This window comes from Panicum virgatum, chromosome 7K (assembly GCF_016808335.1).
Source record: "Panicum virgatum strain AP13 chromosome 7K, P.virgatum_v5, whole genome shotgun sequence".
In the NCBI taxonomy this organism is placed as follows: domain Eukaryota; kingdom Viridiplantae; phylum Streptophyta; class Magnoliopsida; order Poales; family Poaceae; genus Panicum; species Panicum virgatum.
Window position 1 is genome coordinate 51,130,513 of NC_053142.1, and position 10,533 is coordinate 51,141,045.

The window sequence follows — 10,533 nt, forward strand, 5'->3', positions numbered from 1 at the left end:
AGGAAATGGCACGATTAAATGTGCACGTTGTCCCTCGAGGTTCCAGCCAAGTGCTGAACGTTCAATCCACCCTAGAAGAAAGAATCAGGAAAGCCCAAAAATCGGACAAGGGACTGATGGAAATCCAGAGGCAAACAGGAGAAAATAAGGCCCCAGACTTTCGAGTTGATAATAAGGGAACGTTGTGGTATAAAGACAGAATTTGTGTGCCCTAGAAAGGAGATTTCAGGCAGATAATCATGGATGAAGCCCACAACTCAGCCTACTCAATTCACCCAGGATCCACCAAAATGTACATGGACTTAAGACAGAAATATTGGTAGAATGGGATGAAGGCAGATATTGCACGATTTGTCGCCCGTTGTGATACTTGCCAGAGAATCAAAGCTGAACACCAGAAGCCGGCAGGATTGTTGCAACCCCTACCCATCCTAGTGTGGAAATGGGATGAAATAGGAATGGACTTCGTGGTGGGTCTGCCTAGGACTCAGAAAGGACACGATTCCATATGGGTAATAGTGGACCGACTCACTAAAGCGGCTCACTTCATACCCGTACAGACCAACTACGGCGGAGAAAAGCTAGCCAAGCTTTATGTGGAAAATATAGTGAAATTGCATGGTGTACCCAGCCGAATTGTTTCAGATAGAGGGACCCAGTTCACCTCTAGATTTTGGAAAAGCTTACATAAAGCCATGGGCACCAAACTAGACTTTAGCTCCGCTTATCACCCACAGACAGATGGCCAGACAGAAAGGGTAAATCAGATTATGGAAGATATGTTGAGAGCATGTGTTCTCACCTACGGCAAGGATTGGGAACAGAGTTTACCCTATGCTGAGTTCTCATACAACAACGGGTACCAAGCAAGTTTGGGCATGTCACCGTTTGAAGCTCTCTACGGAAGGAAATGCAGAACCCCTTTGATGTGGTCAGAAGTTGGAGAACGTGCCCTAGTCGGACCCGCACTCATAAAAGAAGCAGAAGAAAGAGTCGCCGAGATTAGAGAAAAGCTGAAAGCAGCCCAGTCCCGACAGAAGAGCTATGCGGACAAGAAAAGACGGGAAATAAGTTTTAACCCAGGAGATTTCGCGTATCTCAAGGTATCACCCATTCGAGGAACCCGAAGATTTCAGGTACAAGGAAAATTGGCCCCTCGGTATATTGGACCATACCGAGTTCTGAAGAAAGTTGGAACAGTAGCATACCGTTTGGAGCTACCAGAAGAAATGTCGGATATACACCCAGTGTTCCATGTCTCGCAGTTGAGAAGGTGTTTGAGGATACCCGAAGTGGAGCATGTGCCGGTTGAAACAATAGATCTGCAGCCAGACCTGCGATATCAGGAAATACCGGTTAAGATTCTAGACACCGTCACCAGGAGGACCAGGAACTCCGAAGTACGAATTTGAAGAGTTCAGTGGAGCAGACACGGAGTAAAAGAAGCTACGTGGGAACGCGAAGATGCTCTGAAGAAGGAATTTCCCCACCTATTTAGGAACCAGTCGAATCTCGAGGACGAGATTCATTTTAAGTGGGGTAGGTTTGTAACATCCCGAAAATTTACTAAAATAAATCATGCGCTAAAAATTTTGTTTCGTCGTTGAGCTCGATCCCCTTCTTGAATCATCTCCCGCCTGATTTCCTGATACCCCAAGGAACCGAGCTGACATCCAAATCTCCCGCGGTCCCATCCCTGTTCCCCCCCCAGACCCGCGCATCGCGCTCTCGCGCGCCCGGACGCCAAGCGTGGCCGACCGGCTCCGCGATCAGCGCCGTGATCCCGGCGCGGATCCCTCTCTCTCCCTCTCTTTTTCTCCCTCCATTTCTCCTTTCCATTTTCTTTTCCTTTTTTTTCTTTCCCTTCCCTCTCTCCTTCCCTGTCGTGCACGCCGGCCGGGCCCTCCCCTTCTCCTTCCTTGCACCGCGGAGCAGCCCCGTACCCCGGTCGCCTGCCTCGCTCCTGTGCACGCCACTCGCCTGCCCAGCCCACGCGCCCCACCCCGGCCTGCGGCTCACGCATCCGCGCGTGCCAAACCCGCCGCGCCCGAGCCGCTCCAGCGCCGCCGCAACGTCGCGCGCGCACGCACACACACGCACGCGGACGCGCCACCGGCCCGTGCACCACCCCGTCGCGCGCGCAGCACCACCCTGTCCAGCCCCGCTCGCCTGCGCACCGTGCTTCGCCCCGGCCCGCGCACGTCACGCCACGGCCGACCACCGTTGACGCTGCACAGCGGCGTCGACCACGGCACAGCGCCGCCTGCGGCGGTCGCCCGAGGTGTCACGTCGCCTCGCCGCTCGGTTCTCGCACGCCGTTGACGCCCCACCAGTGCCCCCGCGCCGTGCCGTCGCATCACCGTGGTGAACCTCGCCGCCCCGCGCCATTAGACGCTGCCTGCAAGCTTGCCCCGCCGGCCAGCACCCCGCTCCCACCGCCACCGCCTTGGCCGCCTATAAAAGAGGCCGCAGGGCACCCCCCCGAGCACCACACCCACCACCTCGAACCACGCCGCCACCCCACGCCCCCTCTCCTCAGCTGCAGCGCCGCCGCCGCTAGCGCCTCCACCCGCCGCTGCTGGCCACCGTGGCCGGGCCGCCACGCTCCACCCCGGCACAAGGTGAGGCCGGGGATCGACCCCGCAGAGCCCCCTCCTCCTTTCCCCTCTACCCCGGGCCGCCGCCGAGGCGCAGAGCGCCCGAATCGGTCGCCGCCGGCGCCGCTCGGCCCCTCCCCTGTTTTCCCGTGGAGAGAGGAGGAAGAAAGGGCCATTTAGCCCAAAACCCCCTCCCTTTCCCTTGATTCAGAAAAGAAACCCCCCACTCCTTGCTATTTTTGCAAAAGAAACCCTGTCCTTTATCTTATTTTAAAATCAGACCCCCACCTCATGAAAACATTTATAAATAAGCCCCTGACCCTTTTAGAATGACCCATGAAGTTTCTAAAATATAAACCAAGCCCCTGCCTACTTAATCTTAATTACAATTAGGTCCCTGGACCCCCTGTTTAGGCCCTGAACACTCCTTTGACCTATCATTTCATGCGCCAAATGACCCCGGATTAACCTAAAATTTTACCACGCCTCTCTTAACTCAGTTTTGGCCGTACCATTCAGAAACCATTCAAAAATAATACTCTATGCTCTATATTTCATGTGTTCCCGTTTCGAGCTCGACGACAAATCTTTATTTTCTGTGTTTTGATTGTGTGCCTGTTTGTGTGCGCTGTAGACCACGGAGTAATCGAAGGAGAACCCATTGACGAGCAGTGCTGTGAGCAGGTGAACGAGGACCCGTTCCGCGACCCCGAGCCCGAAGGACAAGACTTCCCCGAAGGCTTTGAAGACGGCAAGTTCAATCCCATCCTTTGATGCATGTTTTTGTCCTAATTTTATAAACACAACCCAATGGCCTGTTTTATAAAAATTGCATATGTTTTACTTGCATGAAAACACGGTTGGATAGCCACACCTTGATTTGTGATGACCATTCCTTGACCACCTAGATTAATGTCTGATTTTGTTTGGACGTTAATCGATATTAGAACGCTTAGGACTTTACTCATAATACTACTTGTTTTATAAAGAAGATGTGTGCGTGTGGGAAGGGATAAAATGTGGATTTTCGAAAGATGAGTATGGACGGGATGGACGGCATTTCTGTGTGAATTGCCGATTGGTGTGCTTATGCCTGTGTGGCAGGGCAAAGAAGGGAGATATCCATCTTGTCGTGTCTAAGGACCGAGTTGGTGTGTCATCTCACCTAACTCCACTATCGTGCAAACCACTCGACCGTTGTATGGGCAACGGCGTAGCATAAATCCCACTAGTTGGTGTGATAGCCATCAGGAGAGCTGGGAGCAACGGGTGACTAAGGAAAAGGGATAAGCCCCGAGTGACTTATGCCCGGTTATACCTAAGTGAACGGTCAATGACCCCTTGGTGCATCCCGTGATGGCTAGTCAGGCTTAGCTATGGTGGGTAATGGCTATGTTGGGATCTACACCGACACGACGGTGTTCGAGTTGTGGTATCCTACTTGTGGGTAAAGTTGCACACCTCTGCAGAGTTAAGAATCTATTCGAATAGTCCGTGCCCACGGTATTGGGCGAGTTACGGTGTGGTCACATAACTAGTGTTTCATTGGGATGGGCTGGTATGAGTTGTTTTGGAATTGTGTCCGGCAGTTGTGCCGTGTGCTACGACGGACGGGGAGTCCGGTAGCAGTTTTAAAACCTGAACTCTGTGTTTCTGCAAAAACTGATTTCCAAAAGGTTTTCCGTAAAATAAACCCCTGCATAAAATGTCGATTTTCTGCAAATTAAACTATAACCTTATCCTTGATTTACCTATGCATATTAATCTGTTATACCCCCCTCCGTGGGTGTGGTTGGACTTGCTGAGTACGTTTGTACTCACACCATTCTTACTTTTTACAGAGAAAGACCCAGACTTCGTGCCAGACGACGCTGAGTAGGGTTATCGTTCTACACCCAACCTTGCCTGTGGAACCGGCCCTGTCGAGATGCCTCCGCTGTCGCAGTACTCTGAGCCCGTGGTAGACCCTATGTGGTTTGCGGTCTGGTGTTATGTCGTAGCTTGGTTAGTTATTATCATTATCTGTATCGAGTGTCCTCCAAGGTTTGTACGGTTTTGAACCATCTGATGTAATAAATGTGGCATCAGCCTCCTGGGACTGGTGTTTTGTTTCACATTTAAGTTCTCTCTTATGAGGGGACGCTTCACAGCCCCAACCCAAGTCAGTATAGTCAAGACAACAACACAAGTACAGTACCTCCACTAGTACTCTATGTTTTCTACTAGTAGTTTATAAAAAAAATAAAAAAATACTATATACTACTCTAATCTTCACTAGCATGCTGCGATCGTCATCCCAGAATTTGACAGCAAGAGGTAAGGTTGAGACACGAATGGTTAAAAAACAAAGAGAGAGAGAGAAGGAATCAGAACAAACAGTCGTGGACGTGGCGAAGGGGGTGGGACGAGAGGGATGGCCGCCGCTGCCGGATGGGGGCGGCGAGCACGAGGCGCGGGGGCTCGGGGGGCTTTGGCTTTTGCTCGCGTTGGTATCCTCGAAAGGCTGGGTGGGGAGAATGCGTCTCGTTTCCTTCCTTCCCGTCCCGTTCGTTCCTTCTCCTGCCAACCCGAGGCCGCATCCGTTGGCGTTGCTGGCTGCTGCCTCCCGAGCCCGACCCGAGAGCCCAGCCGCACCGCAGTTTTCTAGGGCAGGAGAGAGTACCGAGCACCGAGCAGTCAGTGGCACAGACATCGTAGCGAGCAGGTGGAGACCGGTGGCCTGATCGGGGGACCACATCGCCCGTGGCCGTGGCCGTGCGCCCGGCGAGCATGGCAGCGCTGCCGCTAGCCAATCTCGAGGGGTATGGTACTCTGTCTGCAAAATCCAGCACGCAGTTCAGAACGGATTTGGATCCTGCACCAGTAACCTGATCGGCTCGAATAGTGTCGATTTAAGATTTTATGGTCACCTCTCCATGGGCATTTGAGGAGGCAAAAAAGAAAAAGAAAAAGAGATCCACCTTTCGCGTCCCAAACAGCGTCTTCTACGAAATTCCAGTGAAGAATCCAACGCCTCAGGTAGTCCCGAACGCTTCGTGCCACTAAGGCTTTCGAGATCGCAATCTGGGCCTCTGTGTTCTTACGCGTAGAAAGGGCACGAATGGAAGGCACATCGTGGTCGCTTTCTCTGAGAAATCGGCTAGTGACAACGCGATTTTTTTTCCATCACAGTGACAACGCGATCAGGGTCAGCCGCACAGCACCCAGCAGAGTCCAAGTGTCTTGCGATCATTCATAAGTCACTGTTCCAGCGCCTTGAAATGATCGCCGGTCAGAATCAGGAAATAGTCACCTGGACTTTTGTGGTAGTATAACCGGTAAAACTGGTGTTCCCCATCCTGATCTTTGAAAGATACTCTACATGCCAATGGAGGGTCAAGCCAGTTTAGTTGACCAGGCGCATCAGGCTTAATCGAGTCTGTGGAAAAAGAAATACCTTCTGGCTGACAGAACAGCAGTCCAGTATGACACGTTCAGAATTTTTGTTACATGGAAAGGACCTTCCCGTTAAACGGATACTAGCTACACCTGGAAAATCGACGTTGACTAGAATCAGTAAGCTCACGTATACATCACGACAGGGTCCAAATACACTGAGCTGGCACCGAGTGAAGGTAGACGATAAGCTGTTCTGGCTGTGTTTAGACGAGTGGAAAAGGAAGGAGAAAAAGTCGCATCAGTCACTGTAGTACACTGTAACACTTTTCGTTTGTTTGTGGTAAATATTGTCCTACCATGACCTAACTAGGCTCAAAAAATTCGTCTCGCAACGTACATCAAAATTATGCAATTAATTTTTTTATTTAAGTACATTTAGTACTCCATGCATGGGTTATTTGCTATATTTAATGTTTCGATGTGATAGGAGATGTGATGGATGTGATGGAAAGTTTTGAAATTTTATGGGAACTAAACACACCCTCTATCACAACCATGCGGAAAAAAAGCCATATGATCAGAACTTGGAACCAAGAGACGAAGAATGTCAGTTCCTGCAACAAGCCGGAGCTGCAGCCCTTATACGTGCGATGCCAGGGACATCAGAAGTACATTCACAAGATCCATGGCCTGAAGAGTCCTGGCATCGTGATAGCTCTATGGTTCTCAAAGGGCACGGCACCGATAATCAATTGGAAAAGTACGAATGTGGACCAAATATACATAGTAGATTGTTTGAATAGAAACAGTAGCTGAGTATATCTAGTTTACTATTTTAATGCCAGGTGGATATCACAAAAAATTCCAGGCCCAGTAGCTGAGTGATTCATCAGTGAATTCATCCGTTGACACAATGATATACATGAGAAGTCTCAAATAATAAGATGCATGAGGCGAAGTCAGGAAGACCAAATCCAACTTAAACATGACGGCATCAGCCAACCAGTATACTGGGGAAGTGGTGGTGTCTTGAACGAAGAAAATGTTAACTGTCCTTTTCTGCAGAGGCATTGAGACGACTCTTGATCCACGACTCAAGATAAAGTAGCTCTTCTTTGGAAAGCGAATGGCCAAGATCTGGATATGCCTGTAAAATGCACACGATTTGGATACTCAGTATTCAGAAATCACAGACATTAAAGGTCCTTTGACGTGAAAGAAAAAGGATCATATAGAGTAAAGTTCATGGCCGGTCCTTAAACTTGTGCAGGTGTGTCATCCTGGTCCTCAAACTCAGAATGTGTCATTTCGGTCCTTAAACCTCGTTTGGGTTTCATATTCATCCAAATGGATCTGGGCCCAGTTGTCTCTGATCTGGGCAAGCTCATCGCCACGCCACTGTTCGGCACGGCTGCCACCGCACTATGCGGCAACGGCGTCAGTGCTCACCAGCGTGCCTATGCTGGCAGCTGTTCGCCTGCGCGGTGTACGGGTGTAGTACGTGCCTGTGCTAGCCATCGCCTGCTGCAGCACGAAACAGCGAGCGGTGCCTGTGCTATCTAGGGTCCAGCAGCTGCAGCAGCACGAGACCGCGCACGGATGACACCGTGTCCGAGCCTGGCTACTAGGTGCGGCGGCGGCGGCTACTCACATGCAAGGCCGCGGTGCCTGTGTCCCAAATCAAATAAGTGGGCCCAGATCCGTTTGGATGAATATAAAACCCAAACTAAGTTTAAGGACCAGAATGACACACTTTCTAAGTTCGAGGACCGGGATGACACACCCACACATGTTTAAGGACCGGCCATGAACTTTACTCTATAGAAATCTACCTTGAATTCACAGGGAACACCGACGCTTTGCAAAAATGGTGGACCAGCTTGACCAGCTTCAAACAATACTGTTCTGTCAGCCATTCCATGCGACCAAAGGATTGGGGTCTGAAAAGTTGAAAGGGTTTCAGTATAATAGTAAATAAAGTAATGAACACATTAGAAATTCAAATTTGTATTCAAACCTCAGGGAAGCACCCCTACTCAATATATATACAATGATCATAATGCCCAGGGTCAAACAAGGATACACGACCAAGGATTGCAATCTCTATACGGACCACAAAGACCAAATAAATGTCTTCAACATCACAATTGCATAGAGACCAATTAACTAGCTACTCTAAACCCCAAATTAACAGATGAGATTGAAGTTCATCTGAAGCTGTCTCCTTCAGCACAAGATCAGGTCCTGTAGATCTCCTGTACCAATGCTCAATCTATCTATTATATTTAAGATGACGGCCCCGCCGTATTTCATTAAGAGGTCAATCTATTATACTTGCCATAGTGAATAACCTTTTTTCCCCTATCCTACTTCCTACCTCGAAAGTCCTAAAATGGGGCATATATTCCTTTGCCTCAACTTGAGCCTCCTTGATATGCAAAATTCATATATTGACGTATTTTTTGTGTTCAGGACAAAACTCTGAATATTAAATCTCAAGTACCAACTCAGAAACAGTTTTTAAGTCAGACACAGTGAATTCCATCCGAAGTTGAGGATCTTATCATTTTGATCACTTACACAAGAAACATTTAGTTGTTCAGTACTTCAGTTTAACAAATTACAATTCTGCATCATTCATATGTCTCTGGTTTGCTCACAGAACAACATTGATAAGTCATAACTGACCAGTGTTATAACTACATGCACTAGCTGCTTGAAAGAATCTTAAATAGATGATGGTTCCTGGAGTGGCCACCCCATTGTAGGTAGAGGTTCCAGCAGTGTTCCACAAGTAAGTGCAGTTATTTCAAAACAAAGGGTGCCGACAAGGTACCAAAGATCAAATATCATCAGTCTTGTCATTCAGCAATTTTTACCAACCCATATATCTAAGCTTCCTTGCACCTTGTGATAGTGCATTAAACTAAATAGAAGGGACGGAGGGATGAAAATATTGATTACCTTCCTTGCTTCAGGTGAAATCCTCTCGGTGACTGATGAACCGAAAGGCACCCACCCGCTGAAGACTGCTCCTCCACCTAGCTTCTTCGGATAAAGCAGCACACTAGCTAATGTCAGAGCACCTGCAGTTCCAAAATTGTCATCTAACGATTTAGTTCACAATACTTTCAAAATGCTACCCTCGACAATCAAATCAATCCATCAATGCTATCCTTACCTCCTTGGCTAAAACCACAAACAAAGATGTTGTCAGGGTGGATGCCATCGGCTACTTCCTTATCTATCATGGCGTGCACATTTTCCACAGCCTTCAGAACCCCACTCTCATCTTGCGGAGAACCCTACTCGTTCAGCATTTCTCCCAGATCAACACCTAACGCCACATTTAGGTATCTGTTTACAAGTGATAGCTAGTGAACTCACAGCGCTCATGGGTAGCTCGTGGATATCGAACCACGACGGCATCACAAAACCATCTGCAGGGAGGGGAATTTCTCTAGGGATCAGCTGATGTTAACTTGGCGCAGTCTAGAGGGCATAAATAAGAGGAGGGCGTGGAGGAAGGTTACTGTTGCAGGAGACGGGGGAGCGGGGGGCGGAGGGGAAGGACCACTTGGTGAGGCGGAACTCCGGGGCGGAGAAGAAGTTGCGGATGGGCTCGTTGGCGGGGCCGGAGTCGCCGAGGCCGTGCAGCCACAGCACGAAGCTCCGGTTCCGTCCCGCCATGTGGGAGGAGGGGACGAGCTGGGCAGGAAGGCCGGACGGCGGCGCGCGGCGGCGGAGGGAAGCGGAGAGGAGGGCGGCTGCGCCAACGGCCGCGGCGAGGGTGAAGAGGAAGCGGACCAGGCTACCCATGGGTCATGGGCCGGGCCGGGCCGAAAAGCGTCGCTGAGATCGGTTTCGCTGAGTGCGATGATAGCTGCCTTGGTGGTTGTTTTCTTGTTGATAGGAAGTGGTTAGTTGTACCAAATTATATCATCCTCTAATACTACAACTTGTAGTTTTTTTGGAGGGAATCTGCTCATTCTTTATTCACGAAGCTCCGGATCAGCATGATTGCGATATAAAAAGTAACTTGTAGTTGAGGCATCAAAAAAAAATATACCATCCTCTATAATTCTAATCCAAAAAATATAAAGAAACTCATCTTGACATTTTGATTTTTTATGAGAACGTATGCGGTACTACTATGCATCAACCCAAAAGAATCACAATGCAAAGACACAGATTACGATGCAAGTCAACCACTGCTGTTATTATAAGGCTATGTTTAGATCGAAAAAATTTACCCTAAAATCCGTCACATCAAATATTTGAACACATACATAGAGTATTAAATAAAATTTATTTACAAATCTCTTTACACAGATGGATTGCGAGACGAATCCTACTTAATTCATGATTTGAAACAATGATGCTACAATAACCATTCGCTAAATATGGATTATTAGATTCATCTCACGATTTATCACCTATTCGTGTTAGTAATCCGAAATAGCAAGATTCTCTTTTAAAAAAGTTTATCCTAAAACAACTAAACACGGCCTAAACCTTCATTGGATCACGATACCTTCATTTGTGTCACACCCTGAAA

At 48.7% G+C, this 10,533-nt stretch overlaps 1 protein-coding gene across 1 annotated transcript; it reads right to left on the reverse strand.

The window, feature by feature from the left end:
• Window positions 1–6,695: 6,695 nt before the first annotated feature.
• Window positions 6,696–9,863, reverse strand: LOC120642806 (probable carboxylesterase Os04g0669500). Its single transcript, XM_039919404.1, has 6 exons — window positions 9,509–9,863; window positions 9,363–9,415; window positions 9,157–9,280; window positions 8,940–9,061; window positions 7,808–7,915; window positions 6,696–7,122 (listed from the first exon to the last, which is right to left on the reverse strand). The coding sequence occupies exons 1-6, from the start codon at window positions 9,792–9,794 to the stop codon at window positions 7,021–7,023; spliced, it is 795 nt and encodes a 264-aa protein (XP_039775338.1). The 5' UTR covers window positions 9,795–9,863; the 3' UTR covers window positions 6,696–7,020.
• Between the last annotated feature and the right edge of the window lie 670 nt (window positions 9,864–10,533).

Excerpts from the sequence above, each read along its gene's own strand:
- LOC120642806 (XM_039919404.1), bottom strand. The coding sequence starts at position 9,794 with ATGGGTAGCCTGGTCCGCTTCCTCTTCACCCTCGCCGCGGCCGTTGGC. Across the intron at positions 9,281-9,362 it reads ACGAGCTACCCATGAGCGCT|GGTTCTCCGCAAGATGAGAG; the intron begins GTGAGTTCACTA and ends CTGAACGAGTAG. Across the intron at positions 7,916-8,939 it reads TTTCACCTGAAGCAAGGAAG|ACCCCAATCCTTTGGTCGCA; the intron begins GTAATCAATATT and ends TCAACTTTTCAG.